This window comes from Acinonyx jubatus, chromosome E2 (assembly GCF_027475565.1).
Source record: "Acinonyx jubatus isolate Ajub_Pintada_27869175 chromosome E2, VMU_Ajub_asm_v1.0, whole genome shotgun sequence".
Lineage (NCBI taxonomy): Eukaryota > Metazoa > Chordata > Mammalia > Carnivora > Felidae > Acinonyx > Acinonyx jubatus.
The window spans coordinates 57556761-57583316 of record NC_069396.1 but is presented as its reverse complement, the minus strand read 5'-3'; the positions used below and the strand labels follow the sequence as shown (position 1 = coordinate 57583316).

At 55.7% G+C, this 26556-nt stretch overlaps 2 protein-coding genes across 8 annotated transcripts; one reads left to right on the top strand and one right to left on the bottom strand.

Moving 5' to 3' along the window:
• Positions 1 to 311: 311 nt before the first annotated feature.
• LOC113593348 (uncharacterized) lies at positions 312 to 3870 on the top strand. 4 transcript variants are annotated; one of them, XM_053210680.1, is made up of 6 exons: positions 312 to 609; positions 1397 to 1563; positions 1889 to 2134; positions 2272 to 3274; positions 3374 to 3430; positions 3508 to 3870. In XM_053210680.1, exons 3-4 carry the CDS (start codon positions 1956 to 1958, stop codon positions 3017 to 3019), a joined length of 927 nt encoding a protein of 308 aa, XP_053066655.1. In that variant the 5' UTR covers positions 312 to 609; positions 1397 to 1563; positions 1889 to 1955; the 3' UTR covers positions 3020 to 3274; positions 3374 to 3430; positions 3508 to 3870. The 4 variants fall into 4 exon arrangements, 3 of the variants coding, with proteins under 3 accessions (XP_053066655.1, XP_053066653.1, XP_053066654.1); XR_008293663.1 differs by having other exon boundaries at positions 2252 to 3274; positions 3374 to 3870; XM_053210678.1 differs by having other exon boundaries at positions 3374 to 3870.
• KMT5C (lysine methyltransferase 5C) lies at positions 3433 to 25846 on the bottom strand. Of its 4 annotated transcripts, XR_008293660.1 has the most exons (11): positions 11451 to 11599; positions 9636 to 9874; positions 9316 to 9481; positions 8817 to 8926; positions 7818 to 7981; positions 7674 to 7693; positions 5695 to 5831; positions 5190 to 5365; positions 3876 to 5015; positions 3639 to 3802; positions 3433 to 3552 (listed from the first exon to the last, which is right to left on the bottom strand). XR_008293660.1 is itself a non-coding variant. In XM_027037304.2 (9 exons), exons 1-9 carry the CDS (start codon positions 25725 to 25727, stop codon positions 4516 to 4518), a joined length of 1590 nt encoding a protein of 529 aa, XP_026893105.1. In that variant the 5' UTR covers positions 25728 to 25846; the 3' UTR covers positions 3814 to 4515. The 4 variants fall into 4 exon arrangements, 3 of the variants coding, with proteins under 3 accessions (XP_026893105.1, XP_026893106.2, XP_026893107.1); XM_027037304.2 differs by lacking the exons at positions 3433 to 3552; positions 3639 to 3802; positions 11451 to 11599 and adding an exon at positions 25650 to 25846 and having other exon boundaries at positions 3814 to 5015; XM_027037305.2 differs by lacking the exons at positions 3433 to 3552; positions 3639 to 3802 and having other exon boundaries at positions 3814 to 5015.
• Between the last annotated feature and the right edge of the window lie 710 nt (positions 25847 to 26556).

The following is a 26556-nucleotide window of genomic DNA, read 5'->3' as shown; positions in this document are numbered from 1 at the left end:
CTCCATTTGCCATCCTGTCCTCATCCCGTGAGCCCCTCCCAACAGTCTTTTGCACGCCTGGCCCTGTCAGCACTGGCCCCGCCAGAGCAGCCTCTTCCTTGTTCCCCCAAAGAACAGGGGCGGCTGCCCCCCCCCCCAGACTTCTCCATTTCCCCAGGATACTCCAAGCTCCTGTCTGAATAATTTGCTCCTGCCGCATCCGGGCACCGGGCCTGCCCAGGCTCAGAGGCGGCAACGCCAAAATCCATCCTCATTCCAAATGCCCCCCGAAAGGTCACCTCTCCAACCACCTGCGCCCTTCCCCCCCCCCCCCCCCCCCCCCCCCCCCCCCCCCCGGAGGCTGAGGCGTGACCCTTAACAGAGCACAGAGCCCTGGGCTTCTAGCCCGGACCGAGTCCTGGCACAGGGAGGACTGGATTCCACTGTGTCTCCCTGAAGCTGTAGGAGGACTCCCGCGACAGCCTGGAGCCAGGCTCTCTCAAGTCAGGTCAAGAGGCCAGTTTAATCCGGGGCTCGAAGGTCGCTGTTACTGATCAGAACAACTTGTCGGTGACCCTGAACAAGCTTCTTGACCTGCGTGCACCTCAGCTTCCCCAGGAAACAGAGATGGTACAGTCCCGTTACCAGGACAGGTGGGATGATGGGAGGGGCTGAGCGGACTCTGGAGGACTGGCTCCACCCAGCCTCCTGGATGACTGTCCCCAGGCACACCCTCCACGCTGGCCTCATCAAGCCACCCAGGGCGCACCCCAGCCGTCTCATCTCCTGGTATGGCTTCACCCAGATACCCTGCCCCCCCCCCCACTCCAATCACAGCCTGAGAGGCAGGGGGGCAGGTGAGTGCGCAGGGCATGCCGGGAGCGCTGCCCCTGTGGCAGGGAAGCCGACGCTGACACACAGGCAAGGCACCTCTCCGAGTCACCAAATAGGGCTGCCGGCTGTCTGACACTCAGTGAGGTCACCTAGGTAGCATCTGAGCACAGAGCCTGCCACCTGTACAGCCCCAGCCGGCCTCTGGACCTCAGCAGGCCACCCCTGCCTGGAGGGCACTTTCTCTCCCTTGCCCGGCAGCCACTCTCAACTCTCCATTTTCTGTCCCCACCATCAGCCCTCCACCACTTTTTTTAAAGTTTATTTATTTTGGTGGGGGTGGGGAGGGAGAGGGAGAGAGGGAGGGAGGGAGGGAGGGAGGGAGGGAGAGAGAGAGAACAAGCAGGGGAGGGGCAGAGAGAATCCCAAGCCGGCTCCACGCAGTCAGTGCAGAGCCCGATGCGGGGCTCAAACTCATGAATGGCGAGATCATGACCTGAGCTGAAATGGAGTCAGATGCTCAACCGACTGGGCCACCAAGGCGCCCCCATCCCTCAACCACTTTGGAGCGTTGTTTATATTCCAGGCCACCAACCCTAAGGATGCCGGAGCTGGAGGCGGGGTCCGGCCTCGCGCGCTATGGCTGTCTGGGTCAATAGCACAGCACACCCCCAGGCCTTGAACTCTGAACAGCGCCTCCACTGCTCCCTGAAGCCCCAGTGCCAGCCGCAGGGACCTGCAGCAGCTTCCCAGGTCAGAGGAGGTCCCGTTCCCGCCCCTCTGCCCAACTCGCATCCCTGCTCTCCTCACCACCTCCTTCCTCCTCCCCCTTTCTTCCCCCAGGGCCATCCCCTCCATCTCAGGCCACCTCTTGCCCTCTTCCCCTGCCTCTGAGCCCCTCGGCCGGTTCCTTCCTCCCCATCCGGGGACAGGCTCAGGCTTCCAGGCACTTCCCCATCAGAAACGCTCAGCTGCCCTTCACCCTTTGCTCCGGGAACCCAAACCCTCAAGGAACCCGCTCTCCCTCTCCTTCCCATGGAAGCCACCGCGACCCAGCTCACTGTCCCTTGATCCCCAGTGGGCATGGCTCCAGCCTCCTGTCTCTGGAGCCAGCCTTCTTCTCATCCTGAAGATCCTGCAGCCTGATGAACTCTGAAACGCCTCAAGTCCCAGTTGCACAGATTACCAGCCACATGGCCCCCAATTCCCCAAGCCGTCTGCACCGTGGTCTTTTCATCCAAAGTCTGCTGGTAACCACACCTACACTTCATAGGGCTGCTGGGGAGGACCATGCTGTGAACCACAGGCTACTTGTCGGGCCCAGGTCTCTCCGGGCGTGTGCGGGGGGTCTCTACCTGTGTAAGCAATCCGAGGAAGCGTGTTGGTTCATACTGGTGGCTGACACATCGCACGGTGGGAGGAGTAACTGATCGCCCTCCAGGATGGCCAACCCATCAACAGGGTCCCGGGGCTCCTGGAGACAACCGGCCAATGCCGTGTGCATGTAAAAGGGTCAGGAGAGGAGTGGGTCCAGGATCGGGGTGCCCAGCCTGGATGGCACTCTCGGCTCTGCTTCCGGCCCAGCCACCAGAGGCGAAGGAGAAGGCAGAGCATGAACCTTGAGCACGTGAGCTGTGATTATTTCCTGCTTCTTTCAGTTCCTTCTTCCCTTCATCTCCCGGCCAACTTCCCTACGCCCTCGCTCAGGCTGCGCCATGGGGTTCGAGCCCCTGCCTTGACCTGCGGACTCTCATTCTTCCCTCCCCAGCGCCTGTGCTGTCCTGTCGTGGTAGGAGCCATTGACTCAGTGGGGCGGGGGGGGGGGGGGGAGTTCGGGGCAGAACCTGGCAGCAAGGTGGTCACTGTCCTCCGCAGGCTGTTTGTAAAGGGGGCGGGGTGGTCCTGGGAGCGCGGCCGTGAAGACGGACGCCAGGCCACACAAGCCGCGCGACTCCCTCCCCATCACCCTGCCGCCCCAGTCCAGCGCTTCTCAGTGGGGGTGGCGTTGGCCCCCAGGGGGACGTCTGGCAGCGTCTGGAGACATTTCTGTCACAACCAAGGGGGTGCTACTGGCATCGGGTGGGCGGAGGCTGGCGGGGCAACGCCTCATCCTACGACTCAGAATGAGCGGGCTCTGCGTGGGCCTCCGACCACTTGGGTTCCAGACACTCTGGGGAAGCGGACCAAGGCTCCAAGCCCTCTCCCCTGAGAAGAGTGCACATGCGCACGTGCAGTTACTACACTTTACAACAGGATCTCTGGAAGTGCTTGTAACCCCCCGCCCCGTGGTTGTCCGTCCATCCATCCCGGAGGAGATTCCGGCTCTGCTGTGCTGCTGGTCTACACGCCACAGTGAGGCACCTGCACTGCAGTCTGCCCTCCGCGCCCTCCTCGCCTTCCTCCTTTCCAACCAACAGGCTCAGTGGGAGTCAGACAGGTGCTCTGTGAAAGAGAGGGATTCGAGGTAAACACGTCCTGCTCTGCCCTGCCCCCCCCGACCCCCAGCGGCCTCTCCCTGCCCCTCTCGCCCTCCCTTCAGTCCCTGGCTGCTTCTGCCCCTCAGGTGTGAGGCCTCAGCTCTAGAACAGCGCCAGCCCTCAGAAGCAGGACGCGCTCACCGGTGGGTAGCTGTCCCCATGTCTCAGGCACAGTGGCAGGGAGGAGGTGACCACGAAGGTGACGGCGGTGTTCCCTAAGGCCCCAGATCTGGAGCATCATCGCCCTGGTCCCACCGAGCCGGGCCTACTGAGAAGACACGGACGAGGCTATGGGGGCAGCTGGGCCCCACGTGACCATGATCAAGTCACCCTACTTGCCGGACCTGTTACCTCATCTGAAGGAGAGGGGAATCCTCGCACTCTTCACCAGCACCCTTCCAGCGGGGATGGGGTTCTCGCCTCTGTCCTCCGCCATCCTCGGGGCCATCCTATCGACCCTTCGCCCCTCCAAAGCTCCACAAACATCCCCTCGACACATAAATCAAAATGAAAAGCTACAAAGGACGCTGCTTATAACAAGGTTTTAATAAAATAAAAAGTTCAAGTGCTTTCAATCCCCCAACATACCCCGTTCTGGTGTGGGGGAGGGGAGGGACCCCCACACCCCAGTAGCACCAGGGACAGCACCATGAGAAAGATGAGGTCGCGTCCGGCCTCCCTGAGACCCACGGGGTGGTGAGGACGTGTCCCAGACATCCCCCCACCTTGCCCCCCCACCTCAGACAGTCGCAGAGCTGAGCCCAAACCCACTCCCCTCCGCAGGGCAGTCTCTAGGGGGGGCCGCCCCCAGGTCAGTTCCACCGCCTCCTGAGGCCTGGGCTTCCGGGGAGACACCAAGGGGCGGCCCCCACCCCTTATGGCTTTGCTCCCTGGGCAGGAGGGGGGTAGGGAAGGGAACAGCTCCTGTAGTCCTGAGGTTGGAGTTGGGGATGCGGGTGGGGCAGCAGCGGCCAGGGCACCCAATGGGGCGGGGGCGGCTCAGGGGTCAGCAGTCACAAAGGGTCAGGGGTCAGATCCCTGGGTGTCTCCAAACCGATCCAGCCCCCAGCCCGGTAAGAACTGTGCTGGGGTCCAGGGCCAGCTCCCTCCCAGAGGTCCAAGAGCTCCTTCTAGAGGTCAGTGAGTCCCCGAGAACATGGGGCCGTGGGGGAGGGGGGACTAGGCAGGATCCCATCTTCTCCTGGCCTGGGGCCTCCCCTCTGGCCCATCAAGGCCCGTCACCATTGACATCCAGGTCAATGGAGCCATGGCTGACCACCAGCCGCAGGCGCTTGGGTGGGGAGAAGGGGGCAAAGGCGAGGGCCTTCTTGGGGATGGGGGTGGGGCCTGGGGTCCCGGCAGGGGCAGGCGCGGGGGCAGCAGGTGGGGGCCGGGCCACCCGGCTCAGGTCCACGCGCACCACGTAAGGCAGCCCATAGCGCCGGGCCCAGTGCCAGTCCTGCTGAGGGGCCCAGTGGGCGCGGGGGGCTGGGCCCAGGGCCACCAGGGCCTCCGCCCGCAGGCAGCATCGGGGGCCACAGCCTCCCCACTGGTGCAAGGAGACGCGGGCAGCACGGAGAAGGGGGGGAGCTGGGGCCCTCCGGGGCTGGGGGCGTCGGCGTCTCCGGGGGCGCACCCGGGGCTGGGGCTGAGGCAGCCACTGGAGCCAGAGGGGCGAGGAGTCAGGGCGGGCGCCGCAGGGCAGGGGGCGTAGGGGCTGGCAGGCAGCTGTGGAAGGGGGAGGGGAGAGAAGGGCTGGATGTGAGCAGGGCGACTGGCACGGGGTGGTGGGGGGGGGGGAGGGGGTATGGGGGAAGGGGAGGGAGGGCGACGGAGGGACACGGTGGTCGGTGGTCGGGATGGACACAGGCTGGCAGGACAGGGTCCCTGCCCCGAGCTCACCACAGAACGGGTCCCGGAGCAGTGGGGACAGGTGGGCGCAGGCCCTGGGGCCTAGCCGGCCACCACCCTCCAGGCCCTGCTGCAGCCTCCGCTTGGTCTCCCGAAGCTCGTACTTGTCCAGCAGCCGCGGGGGCGCGGGTTCCCTGGGCCGCAGTCGGAAGGCCCCTTCGCCTCTCCTGTGGGCGGGCGGAAGGAGAGGAGGGAAGCGGGTCCTGAGGAGGCTCTTCGGGGGGCACTGCAGTGTGCTCCTGCGGGGCCTCCCCACCTCCCTCCGTGTCCTCCCACCTCACCCCTCCTGGGTCCCTCCCCCCTTCCCCTTGATGGGGGCCCTCCCACCTCACCCCTCTCGGGTGCCCTCCCACCTCACCTCTCTTGGGTGCCCTCCCCACCTCACCCTTCCTGGGTCCCTCCCCCCTTTCCCTTGGTGGGGGCCCTCCCACCTCACCCCTCTCGGGTGCCCTCCCCACCTCACCCCTCCTGGGTCCCTCCCCACCTCACCCCTCACCTCTCACAGGTATAGCATTCACAGTGCTCATTCTTTTCACCAAAGAAGCCTTCGCCATAGAAGCAGGTTACCTCGTCCCCCGGCTCAATGTCCCGGAGTACCTTCACACAGGCTGCGTTCCCATCTGCGGGCACAAACTGGGGGCTGGGCTGCTCAGTGACCGGTCCTGGGGGCTGCCTGGCTCCACCCCACCCAGGACGAGTGTGATCCCAGGACGGGCAGGGGCCAGGGGCCAGGAGCCCCCAGGAGCTTCCAGGGTCTGCCCTCTTAACACGCTCCCCAACTTCCTGCCCGCGTGCTGGCCTCCGCCCTCCCCGCAGGATGATGATCTAACCTGACCCTGGCAGTGTTGGCAGACAGCACCGCCTGCTCCCTCCTGCACCCTTCCTCCACCCCTCCCACAGGCCCCCACCCGCTCCCCACTCCCTGGCAGCCTGCACCTTGGCAGCGAGGTCCCAGCTCTGCCGGTCTCGCCGTCTCCCCCCCGCCCCAGGTGCCTGTCCGCCCTGCGGCCCCAGCCCGGGATTGCTGCCCCCTGAGGCCACGCTTGCCTGTGCCTGTTCCTGCCTCGTGCTCCCCCTCTGGGAGGAGTGGACTCCCATCTCTCCCCCCACTCTAGCCTGACACACACCTGGGGGTGGCTCCGGCCACCTGCCCACTTCATCCCAGGCCAACTGGCCGGAGCCTCCGTGCACAGGGCCTCGCGTCCTTGCCCTCTGTATCCCCCAGACTCCATCTGGAGCCAACCTCTCACTCAGTGACACACCGGGTCACACGCCAGCCTCCGGCCCCTCCCTGTCCTGACAAGCCTCCAGCTCTTGAGCTGCCAGGGCCATCTAAAAACCAAACCCCATTATTCACCCAGTGGGAGCACCCGTGGGGCAGACCTGAGCTCCTTTGTGGCACGCGAGGCCAGTCACCATGGCGACCATGCCTCCTGGCCCTCCACTGAGACGTGCCTGTCTGGGATGGCCTAGCACGCCTCAGTTTCTCCTCAACACCTTGGAAAGTCCTATTCCTCCTCAAGCGCCTGGGTCTAAACATCTGTGCGGCCTCCTGGTTCTGCACCGCTAGGTAAAAGACCGGTGCCTGGTGCCCGGGCCCTGAGGTGGCTGGCACCCGCCTCACCACAGAGCCTCTGTCACGAAGCCTTGCCCCGTTTCCTGTCCTACCCAGCACATTTTCCACCGTCAAATCCATGTAATGGGCCTACAGAGTCACAGAACACAAGAACCACGGGGGTGCACTTCACACCGGGACCCTCGCCACCATCCCCGGAGACACATTCTCACCGTCTCCCACCCGAGAAGAGTAACTCAGGCTGGGCGCTGGGGGAGCCAGGACTCAAACCCAGTTCTAACTCCAGAGCCCTGGTCGCACCTTGGGGCTCCGACAGACAGCGCAATGAGGCCCACACCCAGCAGGATGCACACCCGAGGCCTTATGAGACTCCTCTGCTTTCAGGCACTCTGTGCTCCACCACAGAGAACACGCAGTGGCTCTCCCTGCAAAGCTGCTTCTCCATCCTGCTCCCTCTGCCTGGAAGTCCTGCCTCCCAGAGTCTCATCCTCTGGGGCTCGCTCTGGCCTTACCCCAGGCTTCTGGGGCTCAGCTCCCCTGTGTCCTGCTATGGCAGGTGCACAGCTGTGTCCAGTGGGCTCCAGGCGCGGGGGCACCTTCTGTCTCCCTGTCCACCACACTGCCCCCTCCAAGTGAACTCAGGTTCAGCGAGGGAAGAAGGCTGCCAGCAGGTGGCAACCTGAGATCCAGGGAGACTCGCCAGGGCCCCTTCCTCCCTGATCCCTGATCCCTGATCTCTGCAGATGCACACAAGGTTCAGGCCAAGGGCAGGAGGCAGCTGTACCAGGTGGGGAGACTCCGGGCAGTTTCTGGCTAGTCACTGACCCAAATGCCCCTCCCCGGAGCCCCCTTATTTCCCCCCAAAGCCCACTCCTCAGTGGGGGTTCCCCAAGTCTCACCTTGCAGTTGGGTTTGCAGTCTGGAACATTGAGGGGAGGGCGGGGAGAGAAGAAGAGACTCAAGTGAGCAGGGAGGTGAGTGGGCACCACCAGCCCCGGCCCCGCCCTGTCCCGGGCCGGCCCCAGCCCTGGCCGCGGCCCCACCGTGGTTTATGAAGGCGGCGGGGCCCAGCCACAGCTGTGCGCTGCGCTTGCGGGTGGAGTACATGATGCTGAAGTCGTTCTCGCCGGCCCTCAGCAGCCCCTCGTCAGCCTCCCGCAGCTCCGCGATGCAGCCCACCAGCAGTTCTAGCTTCTCGTTCTTCTTCCTGCAGAAAGGCCAGGCCAGGCCAGGCCAGGCCGCCGTCTGAGCAGCGCCTCCCCACGCCCCAGCTGGGCCATCAGGGGGCCTCCTGCTTGTGCCACCTTGGTCCGCCTCCCAGATTTCTCAAGTCCACCCCCCCCCCCCACCGCCTCCACACCTGCCTGGGGTGTCTCCTGGCTCCGGGTCCTTGGAACGGGATGGCCCAGTCCCACGTGGACCCAGGCGTCACTCAGGCTCTCCTCTCGTGACCAACTCCCCTTGGGCCCTGCACAGTAGTCCTTCTGCCTGGACTCCCGTGAACTCACCACAAGCTGCCACCCCCCACCCCCACACTTCACCAGACCCTCCAGTGGGTCTGTGCTTAGGCCTGGTTCCCAAGAACACTCAAAGTTCCCTGGTGGCTCCCAAAGCACCAAGCAACTGTGGTCAGCACCTGCGGGTTTACTCGGCTACCGCCTGCCTTCTCTCTGCACTGAGATCAGTGGGCAGGGTCCATCTTGCTCACTGGCCTGTCCCTTACCCGGCGGTGCTGGCTACGCAGCAGGGACCCCATCGGCACGAGGGCTGCCACAGTCCTGCGTACAAGGTCAGTGATTTCCTAGCAGCCCCCGGAAGCCTGGGGTCGCATGGGGGTTCTTACCCCCATCGGCTCTGCTGTGGGGGAAGAATGTCTCTGGGACTAGGCCTGGCCTCCTTCGTCTCAGCAGGAAACTGTCTCTTCCCACCCCTGAACAAAGACATCTTCCTGGCCTCAACGCCAGAGGTATCCCCCCTGATCTCCAGAGGTCTCCTCTCCCAGCAGCCTCTGGAGCCCGTGGCTGTGAGTTTGGCCCTCTTACCAAGCTCTGGTAGACACAATCTTGGCTCCATTTGTCTCCATAGAATAGCGTGTACAGGGCAGGATGGTAAAGCCGCTTTCAGGCAGGAAGGCTCGGAGGTAGCGATAGATCTGGGGGAGGTGACGGGGTGGGCGGGGTGAGGAGGTGGGGCAGCCTCGTCCTCAGCCCTCTCTCTCCTGGGTTCTAGTCCTGCTCTGCCACTGACCCGCTGTGTGGCCTTGGGGAACTCACTTCCCCTCTCGGGACCTCAGTTTCTTCATCTGTCAAATGAAGAGGTTGTACTCCATCTCAGAGGGCCCCCCAACTCTCCTAGGATTCTCTGAGCCTCATCTCAGATGGCCCCAACAGCTAGGAAGTTAGGGAGTCTGGTAGGGGGGTGGGCTTTGCAGAGGGACTGGGGTTCCAGAGGTCTGCCTGCCACAGCGAAGGATCCAGGACAGGCCGAGGTGACAGGGAGGACGTGTGGGCTGAGGGTGGGGGAAGGGAGGGGTGCCCTCACGTGGGTCTTGAGGGCAGCCTCCTGCCGCGGGCCCCGGCTCTGGAAGTAGTGGGCCATCCAGCCTCCCAGCGTCAGGGCCCGGTACGCAGCCTCCAGGTCCCGCTGCTTCAGGAAGGCCTCCAGTGCTGAGCGCAGGTGGTGCTGTCGCCGCAGGGGGGGCACGGGGCTGGGGGAGAGGGCATGCCTGGGTCCCAGGGCCTTGGCCTAATCCATCCGGGCCTTCCCGGGCCCTGCCCCCACCCCCGCTTGGGGCTGCAGGGGCCGTGGAGGCAGGGGAGGGGTCCCGGAGCCCTGGGGCCACCCTGTCCCAGGCCGCTCACCTGACGTTCATCTTATGGGTGCGGAAGCCGAGGTAGGGGTCCAGGACAAGGCTGGTGGCAAGGTCGTCATTCTCACACAGCTCTCTGGCTGTCACTCTATCAGGTCCCATGGTGCCCCGCGGACCATGCTGCCTCTGGCCAAGAGTCAGGGGCACAATGCAGGGGCAGGGGCGGCGCCCCGGGAAGGGCCGTTTGTGAGCTGCGCAGGATTTGGCAAGCGTTTCGGTCTCCAGTCTCATCTACAAATCGGGGAGGAAAGCAGTGCTGACTTCACAGGCTCTCGGTGCAGACAGAATGCAACAAGTACTTGTGACAGTGGAGAAGCCCCCAAAGAAATATCAGTCACTGTCAGTCGGTATCACGCTCTGGAGCAGACACAAATCCCCCAGCCACACACGACCACCCTCTGTGCACACCCACACACTCACGCGCAGATCCCCTCATGCCCCCATACACCACACACACACACACACACACACACACACACACACACACACACACGCATGCACGCATGTCCCTACTGGCCCGGGGAAGGCTGATTAATTGGCAGTCAGGGATAACCCTAAAGGCTTAGCCCTGCGGAGGCGGGAGTCAGGGGGAACCCATCCCCACCTCCAGCCCTCACCAAGGAAAAATCCAAGACTTCCCACCCCACTGGGACAGACTGTTCCTCCACCCACCCTCACTCTTCCTGGCTTCAGCCTCCACCTCCCTCCCACCACCCCCCCCATCCCCACTCCCCCAGCAGCCTTTGGGAATCATCAGGAAGCTCTCGGTGAAGCCCCAGGCAGCCTGGAGGGGGGTGAGGGGAGGGAGAGCGGAGGAAGGATCCCAGCACCTGCTCCCTCTCCAAGGATTCCGGGGGAGGGGGGGCTCCAAGGACAAAGCAGGGAAGGGGGGAGAGGAAAGGAATGACACGGAGAGGCAGAACAGGTCCATAAAAAGGGGAGAAAGAAGGGAATCAGCAAAAGGAAAGAAAACAAGACCCCTAACCCGGCCTACGGATGGCCTGCTGGGCATCCGCACCACAGTGTGTCAGGGAGAGTCCATGGGGGACCGCAAGGAAGGGGGAGCTGAAGGGAGATCAGGAGCTAGAGCTGCGGGAAAGGGGGTCTAGAAAAGACAGGAAGGCTGGGGATACATAAAGAGGGGGCGCTGCGAGAGGGCGCTGGGACAGGGCGGAAGCTGCAGGGAGGTATGTGGGTAAAGACAAAATGCAGATTGCACGGAGGGGAGCTGGGGCAAAGAAGGGCCGGGGGTGCCTGCTGGAGACACGGGGCGGCGGGAAGGCCTGGGGATCCAGGGATGACCCCAGGAAAGCCAGGGTGGAGACCTAGAGTCTAGGGCAGGTCCCGAGAAGGTGAAGGGGGGCCGAAGGGTCCAGAACGGGGCTTGGAGAAGCAGAGAAGGGGCAGGTAGGCATCCAGGGAGCAGCGAGCCTGGGTCCAGGGAGGGACCTGGGTAGGCAGTGAGGGGTCCAGAAGCAGGGGCTGAGGTCCGCGGTGGTGGTCCTGGGACAGGGGCCTGGGCACGCAGTGAGATCCAGGGAGGGGAGTGCAGAGCCCGCGGGCTACCCCAGGGGTCCGGTTAGGCCCGGGAGTGCAGGGAGGGGCCTGGGTGAGCAAGCACAGGGAAGGGCTGGGCGCCGAGAGCAGCCGGGGGCCCGCCAAAGGGCCAGGAGACGTGGGCGCCTGCACACGAGGAGGGGCCGGGCAGGGCGGGGGACGGTCGGGGCTGGGGGCGACCGGGAGCCAAGGCGGCGCGGGGTGGGGGCCGAGAGGGGGCTCAGAGGTCGGGCCCCGCGCCACCCCTCACCCGCTTCTCCTCCTCCTCCTCCTCCTCCTGAGGCACCCGCGCCGCCGCCGCCACCACCTCCCACTGCCTGCTCCGGCTCTCGTCAGACACGGTCGCCGCGCCTCCCGTCTGCCCCGCTGGGTCCGCCCCGCCACGGCCAGGGGGAGCTCCCATTGGCCGAAGCCACCGCCACTCCTGAGGGGCTGTGGCGCTCGCGCCGCTCCCATTGGCGGAGTCCAACTCGGCCCCTCCCCGCCTGCCCCCACCATCGGCGCCCCCACGAAACCCTGCTCCGCCCGCGCCGCTGCCAAGCGCCGCCAACTGCAGCTAATGGCTCCCGTAGCTGTCCTTCCGCCGCTGCCATGGAGACCGGCCCCGCCCACGGCCCGGAGTCGGCGTCCCCATTGGCCGAAAGCGTCGTGGCTCCCGGCAAAACTCGGGTTTAGGTCAGGTTATTCAGGTCCAAGTGGGGAGGGGGCGGGCTCTGCCCGTGCATAGCCCGCGTGTGACTGGCTGGCCTTGGAATGGCTCGTCCTTCAATAGGCGAAGGCGCCCGCCCATCACCGTAGAGTCGAGCCTGGCCTATTCTTTCTCCCGCGAACCCTTCGGGGAACAGCGGGAAGAAAGCTGGGGCGGGCGCGCGGGTTCTTCCGTCGACCCCGCCCGGCCTGCGGTTGCCGAGGCAACAAAACTTTATTGACAGCCCGGCCGGGCTACAAAGGGCGCCTCTCTGTCCCTCCCTGCGGGACAACCTTCCTGGCCCCGAATACCCCGTCCAGTTCCGTGAGCACCCACGAGAGCTCTGTGGGGGTGAACGGGTCGGAAGGAGGAGCCTGACAAGTAGGGGCTTTGGAGAAGTCTCCCATGAGGCAACCCCCTCCCCCAGTTGGGATCACCCCCCTGGCTCCAATCCTGGAGGCATACATAATTAGCAATTTATCGTAATTACGCCCAGAATAACAAGCTCCGCACTTGGAGCAGGCGGGCTTTGTTCTTTTGCTCACTGCTGTGTATCTTGTGCGCTTAGAACAATGCGTGGCACGGAGTAGGTGCTTCAGTAGGTACTGAATGAATGAATGCAGGCATGACCGGCCAATGAGGATGACGCTGACGGTTTCCGCGTCGCTATGTGATGTTGGGAGGTGGCCTGCCCTCTCTGTTTATGCCCCAGTCCTGAGGCACCCCCCCCCCCCAACACAGGCACACCCCTACCCCTAAGGATGGCCCAAGTTTCAGAGGAGAGAAACAGCAGGCACGCAGAAAGGACTCTAAAAACTCAGCTCTCCGGAAAAGTCCTATCAGTATGTCTGAATCTTAGAAGTACAGCTCTTCTTTTCGCGGGTGTCCACCCCAGAGAAACGCTGGCAAATGTGAACGAAAAGATAAGCTCCCAACAGTTGCGCTGGGGGGAGGGGGTACTGGAAACGGCTTAAATGTCCATCCGATGAAGAATGGATAACGGGATCGTGGCATTTTCATTCAGGAGAACGCCATGCAGCAGTGGAAGGGAATGAACGCTCTGTAGCTCAGCCTGACAACCCCAACCCCTTCTGCTAGTTGCAGAAGTCTGTAGAGTCGAAGGTAGGAAGTTTTAAAACCCATAAAACAGGGACTGTGTGTGGAGACGTGTTTTAAATGTATATAAACGTGCACCAGCATGAGAAAAGGATGGGAAAGCCCTATTGGTGACCCCTGCAGGTGGGGCCGATGGACTGCAATCAGGAAAGCTACAGGGGACATTGATATTTGCACTTTTTTTTTTTTTTTTAAGCCCAGAGGTGAAACCATGAGTGCACTCTATCACTATCTGTTCTTCTTCTGTGTGTGAAAAATATTTCATAATACAAATAAAATTTTGACTCGCCAATTCCATTCCAGGGTTTTAGTCTAAGGAAATAACTGACAAGCATTAAGATATTTATATACAAATATGTTTGTTTCGCCTCGGTGTTGTTTAAAACGCAGAAAGAGGGGCGCCTGGGTGGCTCAGTCGGTGAAGCGTCCGACTTCGGCTCAGGTCACGATCTCAAGCTGCGTGAGTTCGAGCCCTGCGTCGGGCTCTGTGCTGACAGCTCAGAGCCTGGAGCCCGCTTCCCAGTCTGTGTCTCCCCCTCTCTCTCTGCTCCTCCCCTGCTCCTGCTCTGTCTCTCTCTGACTCAAAAATAAATAAAAACATTAAAAAAAATTTTTTAGATTAAAAAAATTAAACGCAGAAAGATAGGAAAAGCCTTACTGTTTAACAATAGAAGATTGGACCACTCATAGCATATCTGCCAGTGGAATAAGCAACGGTTACTGGGCTGTTGGCACATGCCAGTAACTTTGTAAATAGCCCTGCCAGGGAGGGGCTGTTACTACCCCCATTTTACAGATGAGCAAACTGAGGCTTACAGAGGGGCTTTAACTGGCCATCAGACACCAGGGCTTTATTTCTCAACCTCTGGGCTACATTGCCCAGATAGGATCCAGCTGGTTCTCAACGTTTAGAATGAATGAATGAAGCACAGATACATGCTACTACATAGATGGACCCTGAAAACAGGCTAGGGGCGCCTGGGTGGCTTAGTTGGTTAAGCGTCTGAGTTCGAGCCCCACGTCTGGCTCTGCGCTGTCTGCTTGGGATTCTCTCCCTCTCTCTGTGCCCCTCCCCTGCTCGTGCTCTCTCTCTCTCTCAAAGTAAATAAATAAACTTAAAAAAAAAAAGAAAAAAGAAAACTCACTAGGTAAAAGGAGCCAGACACAAAAATTCACATATGGAAGAATTCCATTTCTAGGAAATATCCAGAAGAGGTAAATCCATAGACACAGAAAGCAGATTCATGATGACTTCCAGGGGCTGGGGGGGGGGGGGGGAGAATGGGGGAGGGACTAATAATAGCGGTGGGTCTTCCTTTTTGGATGAAGAGGTTCTGGATCCAGAGAATGGTGCTGGTTGCAGAACACCGTGCGTGTACAGAAAGCCATTGACTTGCACACTTCAAAATGGTGGAAATGGTAAATTTGATGTTAAGTGTATTTTACTACCGAAAGAGAGACAGAAACAGAGAAAGAGACAGAGAGGCAGAGACAGAGAGAGACAGAGAGAGGGAGAGAAATAATCATCTGGGGAATATTGTGAAAACGTACATTCGAAGTCTCAGCCTCCGGAAGGCCCGGTTGAGTATTTAGTCAAGGTGCCCAAATGCCCGCTGCCCAAAGTGTGGCCTATGTACCAGCGTCATCAAGCATGACCACGTGGGTGCTTGGTGGGAATGAAGAATCTCGGGCCACATCCCAGAACTCCTAAAGCAGAACCACCTAGACCAGTGACTGGAATGCTCTGGAATGTTTGAGAAGCATGCTTTAGAACACACCTTTGCAGGGGCACCTGGGTGGCTCAGTTGGTTAAACATCTGACTCTTGATTTTGTTTCAGGTCATGATCTCAGAGTGGTGAGTTCGAGCCCTGCATTGGGCTCTGTGCTGACAGTGCAGAGCCTGCTTGGGATTCTGTCTCTCCCTCCCTCTCTCTCTCTCTCTCTCTCTCCCTCCCTCTGCCCTCTCCCATGCTAGCATGCTATCTCTCTCTCTAAAAAACAAAAACAAAAACAGGAAAAAGCAGTAAATTCAGGAAGATCATATTTTGAGGGGCAAGGGATATCTATTTATATGTATATATAAAATAAATGACTGGGGTGAGAATGTGGAGAAGGCAACCCTTGTGCCCGTTGATGGGAATGTAAGTTGGTGCAGCCACTATCGAAAAGAATATGGTGGTTCCTTAAGAAATTAAAAATAGAGGGGCGCCTGGGTGGCTCAGTCGGTTGAATGTCCGACTTCAGCTCAGGTCATGATCTCGAAGTTCGTGGTTTGGGAGACCTGCGTCCGTCCGGCTCTGTGCTGACAGCTCAGAGCCTGGAGCCTGCTTCACATTCTGTGTCTCCCCTCTCTCTGCCTCTCTCCTGCTTGCTCTCTGTCTCTCTGTTCCTCAAAAAAATGAATAAACATTAAAAAATTAAAAAAAAATTAGAAATAGAATTACCACGTTGTCCCTCAATCCCATTTCTGGATATATATCCAAAGACAATGGTCACTGTTGCAAAGAGATATCTGCACTCCCATGTTTACTGCAGCATTATTCACCACGGCCAAGACGTGGAAACCACCTAAGTGTCCGTCAAGGGATCAACGACAAAAGAAAATGTAGGGCATATATATATAATGGAATATTATTCAGCTGTGAGGAAGGAGGAAATCCTAACATGGACGACACTGGAAGGCATTATCCTGAATAAGATAACGTAGGCACGAAAAAACAAATACTGCACGATCTCATATGTATGTGGAATCTAAAAAAAGTCGGACTCCTAGAAGCAAGAGTGGAAGGGTGGTCACTGGAGGCAGTGGTGGGGGGGAGGGTGGAGAAAAGGGGAGAGGTTGGACAAAGTGCACATGAGCTGAATAGGTGACTCAAGTTCACAATACCATATTGTGGTACTTGAAGCTTGCAAAGACAGTAGGTCATAGATCATTAGCCTTCTCACCACACGCACAAAGGGTAACTGTGAGGTGACGGACGTGTTAATTAGCTTGATTGTGGGGATCACTTTGCAGTGTGTTCGTATGTCAAATAATCATATTGTACACCTTGACTGTATACGCTTTTTGTTTGTTAATCACACTTCAATAAAGCTGGAGAAACGTAAATGATGGGGGGGAAGCTGTCTCTCAGTTTTCAAGTATTACTTGTGTAAGAACAAAATGTATAAAATGATAGAATAAATATGAGTATTATATACTGTATGTTACTTCATGAATGCCTCTATTTACATATATACATATGTATATGTATATGCACACACACATCTATATCTATCTAATATCATCCTCCTCCTCCTCCTCAAAATTCTGCAATGAATTCACACCTTGGCAGTCAGCCTCCAAGGTGACCCCCGGGGACCCAATCTCCCCCATTGGAATTCACAGCCTTGAGCTCCTGCTTCCACAGTGAACAGGGCTGAGCTGGTGTAATGGAAAGTGTATTGTGTAAAAATGATGATGTGTCCAAGGCTAGGTCATCACAGACATTCTGGCTTCCATCCCCGCTATCTCTGAGATTGCTCCTTGGGGAGAACCCAGAGAGGTTATCAAGGCCACCTTGTGGAGAAGACAATGTGGCAAGGAACTGAAGCCTTGTGTCAATAGCCACGGAAGAACTGAGGCTTCCTGCCAACAGTTTGACGGTCATGTGAGTGAGCCAGCCTGGAAACGATCCTCCTATCTCCAGACAGTGCTCTGTCTACGTCTTGATTACAACCTGAAGAGCCAACCAGCTGAGCTGCTCCTGGATTCTGGACCCACAGAAACTGCGAGATGACAAATCCTTATCGCTGTTTTATGCCACTATAGTATATTGATACACACCTAGATTTAAATCCAACATTCTTTTTTTTTAAATTTTTTTTTTTACATTTATTTATTTTTGAGAGACAGAGGGAGACAGAGCGTGAGCAGGGGAGGGGCAGAGAGAGAGGGAAAGAGGGAGACACAGAATCCGAAGCAGGCTGCAGGCTCTGAGCTGTCAGCACAGAGCCTGATGCGGGGCTGGAACCCACAAACCATGAGATCGTGACCGGAGCTGAAGCTGGATGCTCAACTGACTGCGCCACCCAGGCGCTGCTAAAATCCAACAGTCTCACAATGGCCCCCCATTATTCCTCTTGTCTTCATTGTCTGCTAGGAGACCTACCCCCCACAACTGTCTGCAGGGCTCACTCTCTTGCCTGCTTCAGGTGTTTTCTCAAATGTCACCTCCTCGAGGTCACCATCCCTAATGGTTCTGGCTGGAAGAGCCCAACTACCCCAGTCATTCCCTGACTCTGCTCTATTGCTTTATAGCCCCAGGACCAGCTACATAATAATTTTTGGGTCCCAGAGCAAAATGAAAATGCAGAGCCCTTGTTCAAAAATTGCTAAGCGTTTCAGGACAGTCACAATGAAGCGCTCAACCCACGTGAGGCCCTGAGCCACTATACAACTCACACGCCTACAAAACGAGCATTGCCTAGCACCTAGCCCTGCCTGACATTATACATCTCGTTGTTTATTTGTTCGTTGTCTTTCTTCCCAGCTAGAACGTGAGCTCTAGGAGGGCAGGGACCCTTGTTTTGTTCACAGCTGAGTTTCCAACGTCAAGGGCATTGCCTGGCACATCACTGGCATTCGATACAGATTTAACGAATAAACAAATAAAAACAATGAAAGAAGCCTGTCCCTGAAGGAGAGAGAGTACCTCAGAAGAGGACCCATGGAATGGGAGAACATTTTTCCGAATCATATATCTGATAAAAGGTTTGTAACCTAGAATATATATAGAATATTTGGCACGCCTGTCTGGCTCAGTTGGTGCAGCATATGACTCTTAATGTCCGGGTCGCGAGTTCAAGCTCCACGTTGGGCGTGGAGCCTACTGAAAAAAAAAAAAAAAGAAAGAAAGAAAAAGAAAAAAATAATACTTAGAATTCTGGGTGCCTGGCTGGCTCAGTCAGTGAAGCATGGAACTCTTGATCTTGGGGTTGTGAGTTCGAGCCCCATGTGGGTGTAGAGATTACTTACAAGCAAAAACTTAAAAAAAAAAAAAAAGAAGGAAACAAGGAAAACTTGTACATGGATGTTTATTACAGCATTATCCATAATAGCCAAAAGGTAGAACTAACTAGATAATATCTAGAACCAACTTGACAATATCTATCAACTCATAAATGAATAAACAAAATGTGAAAGGAAATTCTGACACACTTTACAACATGTATGAACCTTGAAAACAGTTTCCTAAATGAAATAAGCCAGACACACACACACACAAACAAATATTATATGATTCCACTAATATGAGGTATCTGAAATAGTCAAAGCTGTAGAAACAGGAAGTAGAATTTTGGCTGCCAGGGGCTAAGGGAGGGGAAGTGGGGAGTTACTGGTTAATGGGTATAAAGTTTCTGTTTGAGATGATGAAAAAATCCTGGAGACAGATGGTTGTGATGGTTGCACAACACTGTGAATGTATTTAATACCCCTGAATTGCACACTTAAAATTGTAAAAGGGCAAAATTTATGTTAGGTATATTTAACCACAATACAAAATCTAGAGAAAACCCATGTTTAATGGTGAAACATCGAAAGCTCTTTATTTGAAGTCGAGAACAAGACAGGGATGTCCCCTTACCACTGCATTCTGTGCTGTTCTGAGTAAGGCAAGTAAAAGAAAAAAAAAGTGTAAGAATTGAAGAGAAGGAAATAAAACTGCCATTAATCACAGATATGATTATGTATCTAGAAGATCCAAAAGAAGCTCCTGATAAAATGTCAGAATTAATGACGGAATCTAGAAAGGTTGCTGGATACAAAACCAATATACAAATATCAACTGTACATTTTTTTACCTGTGGGTTGGAGGTGCCCAAGACCACCCAAAGTTTAGAAATTCACTAGGACTCATGGAGCTCAGCACAGAGTTGTATTCATGGCTAAACTTTATTACAACAATGTAGGATCATGAGGGGGAAAAGTCACAGGCCGAGACTGGAGGAAATCACATGCAGGTTTCCTCATTCTCTCTTCCTCTCATGAGGATCATACAGAACTCACTCTTTCCCCAAACAAAAGTGCAGCACAATGTGCATGCTCTTTTTGCCCAAGGAAGCCCATCAGAGACTCAGCACCCAAGGTTTTGTTAACGACTGATCATGTAGGCACCTTCTGCCTAGCACATACCAAAATTCCAGACTCCCAGAAAGAAAGCGGGAATTCAGCATTAACCACATGGTTTGCACAAGCCAGGCACAGTGAGCCACTCAGAATATTTCAGCAATCAAGTCCCCAGACACCAGCCCAAGGCAAACTTGCAAGCAGGATAGCTGATTTGGATGGATCCTCTTTGTTAACCATTTTCTGTACAACTAACAAAATTTTAAAATAAAAATTTAAGTAAATATGACTCACAATATTTATAAATATCCAGCAAGGGGAAATAAATCTAACAAAATATGTGCAAAACCTCTTCCAGAAAACCTGTAAAACCTTATTTAGAGACCTGAAAGAAAATCTAAAACAGGGAGATTATATACCATGTTCATGGACTGGGAATGAGTGGGATGGAAGATTTAAGGAGAATGAAGAATGTTTGGGTGGGGCACTGGGTGGCTCAGTCAGTTGAGTGTCTAACTCTTGATTCCAACTCAGGTCATGATCTCACAGATCATGAGATCAAGCCTCACGTTGGGCTCTTCACTGACAGCAAGGAGCCTGGTTGGGATTCTCCTCTCCCTCTCTTTCTACTGCTGTCCACCCTCAGAATAAATAAATAGGGGCACCTGGGTGGCTCAGTCAGTTGAGTGTCCAACTTCGGCTCAGGTCATGATCACACAGTCTGTGGGTTTGAGCCCTGTATTGGGTTCTGCGCTGACAGCTCAGAGCCTGGAGCCTACTTCAGATTCTGTGTCTCCCTCTCTCTCTGCCCCTCCCCCACTTATGCTCTGTCTCTGTTCTCCGTCTCTCTCTCAAAAATAAGTAAACATTGGGGCGCCTGGGTGGCTCAGTTGGTTAAGCGACCGACTTTGGCTCAGGTCATGATCTTGCAGTTTGTGAGTTCCAGCCCCGTGTTGGGCTCTGTGCTGACAGAGCCTGGAGCCTAATTCAGATTCTACGTCTCCCCGTCTCTCTACCCCTCCCCTGCTCACACTCTGTGTCTCTCTGTCTCTCAATAATAAATTAACGTTAAAAAAATGTTTTTTAAATAAGGAAACATTTAAAACATTAAATAAATAAGTAAACTTAAGAAAAATGTTTGGATGTTTGGGTCATTCTTTTTCCACCTTCCTTTCCTCTCCCAATGTGGAGGTGGTGGCGGTGGGAACAAAGAGGTGGGCAGAAGTGACAGTCAGCTCAACAGATCTGCATATTTGCTCAATAGCACCAATCTCAACCATGTCAGTGATTGTAACTATCTCCTTATAGCTTTGTTTCCTACAGAGATAAAAACCTCTGGATGAATGGATGCATGGGTGGGTGGATGGATGGGGAGAGAGAGAGGGAGAGAGACTGAGAGAGAGAGGTGTGTGTGCGCGCAGGGGGTTGAATCGATGATGTAGTAAAACAGTGACGCCCCCAAAGACATCTGCAGTTCCCAGAACGTGGGTATTACTTTTTATGGTAAGAGATAGGGTTAAGGTAAGGGTTTTGAAAGGAGGACCTTATCCTGGATTATCCTAGGTTTGTGGGAATATTTTACAGCAGCCACAGAAAGCTCCTATAGACAGCTGATTAAGTGGATTGGATCAGTGGGAAAGTGGGTGGTTAAACTGATGGATGGATTGTAGAATAAACGGGAAGAGGGAATTGACAGAATGGCTCAAAGAATGAAAGAACATATAGTTGGGGGGTTATGCCTGGGTGGCTCAGTCGGTTAAGCGTCTGACTGTTGGTTGCGCCTCAGGTCATGATCTCACAGTTCATGGGTTTGAAGCTTGGGCTCACAGAACCTCGGGCTCTGTGGTGATGGTGTGGAGCCTGCTTGGGGTTCTCTCTCCCTCTCTCTCTGACCCTCCCCCTCCCCCCTCAACATAAATAAATAAACTTTGAAAAGAAAAAAAAAGAACACTGAGTTGGATGAATGGAGAGCTGAATGGATGGATGGAGCTTGGAGAGCTGGAAGAATATCTAAACAAATGATATTTGGACAGATAGGCAGGCGGGTGGGTGGGAGGGCGAATACCTAGTTGGATAAATGCATAAAGGCAAGAACGTATGCACAGATGAACAGACGGGGCAGGTGGAAGTTTGGACGGGTGTCTGAGGAGGGAGCCTGGCATGTGGGAAAGAACAACATTTTAGAGTCAGACAGACCTATGGTCTGGCCCCAGCTCCTTCAGTCTGTTGCTCAGCGACATCGGGTAAGTATGGCAGCCAAGGTGGATCTCCCTCGAAGAAAGATCTTGATCAACTGTGACGAGTGCCTTGGGAGGACAGCCCCCCAGCTGCCCTAAGTCACTATTTTGTTTGGATCCAGGTCGTGTTCTCTTCTGGCAGCCCCCAACCACGACTAATCATCAGGGGTGGGGTTGGGATGGGGGGGAAGGAGGGTACTAGGGCCTGGCCACTCCCACCCAATGTGGGCTCCTCTAATGTGATCTTTTTCTTTTTTAATTGAGCTAAAATTCACATACCACGACATTCACCGCTTCAACCATCATTGTAAAGAGTATAACTCAGTGGCATTTAGTACACACTATTTTGCAACCGTGTCTTCTCTATGCGGTTTCACATGTTTATCACCCCAAAAAGAAGTGATTAAGCAATCACTCCCCATTTGCCCCTCCCTCCAGCCCCTGGTAAACACCAACCTACTTTCTGTTTCTAGGGATCTGGGAGGAGAAATCCTTGCCCCTCCCCTCCCCTGTTGGCTGGCTGAGATTTCTCAGAGCTGAACGGCCTGAAGCTCTTTCTACCCCCACCTTCCTTCCCCCTCATCTTCCACAGGGGGCCTACCAACTTCCCAGCTCTGTTCCCTGCCCCCTTTATCTTTTGCTGGCATTGTCCCCAATAAATCCCTTGTATTGCCAGCACCATCACAACACTTGCTTCTCGAAGGACCCATCACACAGCAAGATGTTCTGAGCTCCACGCATCTACTCTGTGAAGCAGTGCAACTTCTCAGAAATCCTGAACGTGGGGCACCTGGGTGGCTCAGTCGGTTAAGTGTCCGACTTTGGCTCAGGTCATGATCTCATCGTTTGTGAGTTCGAGCCCCATGTCGGGCTCTGTGCTGACAGCTCGGAGCCTGGAGCCTGCTTCGGATTCTGTGTCTCCCTCTCTCTCTGTCCCTCCCCTGCTCATGCTCTGTCTCTGTCTCTCTCTCAAAAATAAATAAACATTAAAAAAAAATAAAAAAGAAATACTGAACGCAACTTGGAGGACCCGACAACATTAGCACCTAATTGTAGACAGCACTGTGGCAGAAGGGGACTCTCACAGACTCACTCCTGAACCCTCACAAGCATGTGACCGGGGCACCATTATGATCCTTGCTTTGACAGATGAGGTCTCTTGCTCTGGGAGCTTCCCCGGTCTAGGAAAAAACAATCCTCAGCACCAACTAGAAGCAGTTTCCTAAACTCGAAAGTGCAATGTCATTCTCACCCAGAGGAAGGCCACGTGCAGCCTTTTCCCCTCAGCCAAGCCTGGCTAGCAGTCATTTCCGGAAGGATCCAGAATAGTCCAGGACCCCCAGCCTGCAAGCGGACAGTGGGAGGGGCCTATTTGCAAGTTGAACGTAGCCCACCGGGCTTGAGGTGCCCCACTCCTGTCCACTCAGCAGATGTCCTGAAGATGTCACACAGCCACCATGGGGACAGCTGTAAACCCGGCTTCTGTGCCAGTCCAGGGAGGTGCAGAGAGGTGGGTACTGGGGCCCAGAGTGGGGAAAAGTGTTGCCTTGGGTCACCTGGAGGTTAGCACCTTGGAGAGACGAGTGGGAATCAGGCACAGGCAGGGCTGGGGCATGGAGTGGGGACAGAGAGTTACCAGCAGAGTGGACACCGGGTAGCATTCGGTCCTCCCTCCCCTGTGCTCCTTCAGCATAGCGTCCACTAGGGCGCATGTCACCTGCACACAGGGAGCCCCTTGAGGGCAGGGGCTGGATCGGATTCATTCCTGAGAGCCCAGGGACTTCAGGGGAATGTTCACTGAGTGAATGAGCGAGTGAACAAAAGATTCAGGAGGAAGATACTGAGTCAGTGGTTGGAACAGCCACCACTCCCCCCAGAGGAGGGGACCAGCAGGAGAGGCACTTGGGGCCTGGGGCAGGGTGGGACCTTGTTAGTTTCATGCCACCAGTTTTTCTCTGCTTGTGCACTGCGGTCTCTCTAGTGTCCGGAACAGCGGCTGGCACACAGTGGGTCCTTGATCAATATTTGCTCAATGGCAAACACACACACACACACACACACACACACAAAACCAGCAACAACCAACCGCCCCCCCGCCCAGGAACTCTGATCCCCCTCCTGCCATGGGCAGCTATGCTACACCCCCAGGAGAAGCAGCCCCGCACCCAGCAATAAGCAGAGCAAAGGCTGACCACGCCTCTTTTTTCCTCTCTTTGATCCGCACACAAACTCTCAGATAAAGGCAATGCTGACCGCAGCTGCCTCTTAGAAACACAAACCTGTCAGATGCTGTTCTGAGCACCTTAAGCGGACTGACACGCAGATCCCGCCCCCCGGGACTCTGAAGTCGGCACTCTCATGATCCCCATTTCACAGATGAGGAGGCGGAGGTGCGGAGAGACAGGCCATTTGCCCAGGTCACGCCGACAGCAAGAAGCAGAGGCGGGGATACAAACTCAGTGGTAAACAACAAACATTTAACCTAATACGTTTTAAAGACCTGGTTGGCTTTATCAGGTGGCTGATGAATGGGGCAGCGTCCCATCTAGCAAGTAGAGGGGAGCTCTGGCTCCCGCTACGGGAAAGGAAAGGTTTTTAAAGGTAGCTAGGGAGTGGAAACAAAAATTATTAGCAAAGAATGCATCGTTTTAGGCAAGGTTGTCCTCCTAAGGGGGATCAAAGAGTCTATCAGTAAATTTCCTAGTGCTAACCAGGAAATTCCAGGTTGACTAGTTAAATGTTACCACCTGGGGTCGGGGGCAGGGAGGCTAAGCCTGCACCTGGGTTGGGTATTGAGCCTTGGTTTGTTGACTTCGGCCCTTTGCATAAGTGACTCCATTTTGGGCCTGCGTTTTTGTTTGTTTGTTTGATGTTTTAATGTTTATTTATTTTTAAGAGAGAGAGAGAGAGAGAGAGAGAGAGAGAGTGAGCATGAGTGGGGGAGGGGCAGAGAGAGAGGGAGACACAGAATTGGAACCAGGCTCTGCGCTGTCAGCCCACAGCCCAACGCAGGGCTCGAACCCAAGAACCATGAGATCATGACCTGAGCCGAAGTCGGACGCCCGACCGACTGAGCCACCCAGGCGCCCCTTGGGGCTGTGGTTTTCTTACTACCACCAGGAAGTCTGTCTCCAGAGCAATATTATGGCCTCTATTTTACAGATTGAAGAAACCAAAGCTTCCTCACTGTGGGAGACAGAATAATGATCCCTAAAATGTCTACATCTTTAAATTTGTATTTATTTTTGAGAGACAGAGAAAGAACATGAGCAGGGGAGGGGCAGAGAGAGGCAGACACAGAATCATAAGCAGGCTCCAGGCTCCGAGCCCTCAGCACAGAGCCCGACGCGGGGCTTGAACTCACGGACCACGAGATCGTGACCTGAGCCGAAGTCGGACGCTCAACCGACTGAGCCACCCAGGCGCCCTTAACATGTCTACATATTAATCTCCAGGACATGTGACTATGGTACCTTACATGCAAAAAGGACTTTGCGCACATGATTCAGTTAAGGGCTTTGAGGTGAGATTATCCTGGATTATGTGGATGAGCCCAATGCAGTCATGGGGTCGTCAGAGTCGGAGAAGGGGACGTGATGACAGAGCAGATGTTGGAATGAGGCGCTCTGCAGATGGAGGAAGGGGCCACAAGCCAAGGGTGTGAGCTACCAAATTTGTGTTGTCCCGAGCCCCTAAATTTGTGGCGCTTTGTGACAGCAGACATTGGAAGCTCATACAGGCAGTCAGCTCTTCAGGGGGCAGAGATGGGATTCGAACTCAAGCCTGGCCGAGTTGAATGCTCTGGGCTGTCTCTTGGAAGTGCGAAGCTTGGAATTATTCCAGATATTTTCCCCCCTCAGGGTCACGGGGCAGTGCCTGGCACTCAGATGTGTCAATGGTTTTTATTATTGCACCTCCTTCCTGTCTGCACAGTGTCCGTTCCTCTATCTGCTCTGCTCAAGAACCTTCCATGGCTCCCCATTACCCTCAGGATAATGTCCAGGCCCTTTATGGCAATGGAGAACTTTGGGGCCTGGCTCATGTCTCCTAGTGGGTCTACACTGTACAACCCAGCAGACAAAGGCACTCGACCCTCATGGGCTAGGTCTCAGGGGCCACCTGGACTCTACTGAGAGAGCCTTCCTGAAGCTTGAAAACTTGCACACAGCCTCCTTCTACGTATAGCTTGTGAGAATCTCCTGACCTTTCCTCACAGCCAGAACACTCTGGACACCATTTCTAGTCAGCACCCCCTCCTCCGGGGGCCACCGTACCCTGTGTTACCTTCATTATCGTACCTGTACCCTCCTTTTTGGGTCCCAGTGTGCCTGCCCTCCAGCCGGAAAAGCCACCGTGGCCAGGGGCGCACTCTCCATGGGTTGATGGCTTCTGGCCTCGAGGAATGTTCTGTCTGTCTCATCTGTGCTCTGGAGGAAGCCAACAGCCTGAAGTTCCAGCGGCTGGGGCCCTGGAAACACAACAGTACCAGCAAGAAAAGGTGGGTCTCAGATTCTTAAGTCCACAAAGACGCAGGGTCAGTGGAATACTATTTGGCCACAGAAAGGGATGCGGCGTTGACGTGTGCTACAACGTGGACAAAACTCAAAAAACATAGGAAATGTCCAGAATTGACAAATCCATAGGGACAGAAAGCCATCTGCTTGTGGCCAGGGGCTGAGGACAGGAGGTGATGGCGAGGGCCTACGCTTGATGCGTGGAGAGTTTTCTTCCGGGGCGGTGAAAAAGTTCTGGAACTAGATAGAAGTGGGGGTTGCACAACCTTGGGAATGTACCAAACGCGACTGAATGGTTCACTGTAAGATGGTTAATTTTATGTTTTGTGAATTTCACCTCAAATTGAACAAAAAGAGGTGGGGTGCTGAGGGAGAAGAGAGCTGGAACTTCTGGGTCTGAGGGAGGAGGGGTTGGGGATCTGGAGTCCTGGGTCTGAGGGAGGAGGGGCTGGGGCCTGGGCTCCTGAGTCTGAGGGAGGAGGGGGCTGGAGGCCTGGACTCCTGGGTCTGAGGGAGGAGGGGCTGGGGGCCTGATCCTAGGTCTGAGGGAGGAGGGGCTGGGGGCAGGACTCCTGGGTCTGAGGGATGAAGGGCTGGGGGCCTAGATTCCTGGGTCTGAGGGAGGAGGGGCTGGGGGCTGGATTCCTGGGTCTGAGGGAGGAGGGGCTGGGGGTCTGGACTCTTGGGTCTG

What these genes read in the sequence shown, in the direction of transcription:
- LOC113593348 (XM_053210680.1), top strand. Translation starts at nt 1,956, where the DNA reads ATGAACTCTGAAACGCCTCAAGTCCCAGTTGCACAGATTACCAGCCAC. An exon ending in AGGCTACTTGTCGGGCCCAG is followed by an intron (nt 2,135 to 2,271) that starts GTCTCTCCGGGC and finishes ACCCATCAACAG; the next exon opens with GGTCCCGGGGCTCCTGGAGA.
- KMT5C (XM_027037304.2), bottom strand. Translation starts at nt 25,727, where the DNA reads ATGGAGAGTGCGCCCCTGGCCACGGTGGCTTTTCCGGCTGGAGGGCAG. An exon ending in ACCCAAAAAGGAGGGTACAG is followed by an intron (nt 9,875 to 25,649) that starts GTACGATAATGA and finishes CCCGATTTGTAG; the next exon opens with ATGAGACTGGAGACCGAAAC. An exon ending in GAATGCTATACCTGTGAGAG is followed by an intron (nt 5,366 to 5,694) that starts GTGAGGGGTGAG and finishes GCCCGCCCACAG; the next exon opens with GAGAGGCGAAGGGGCCTTCC.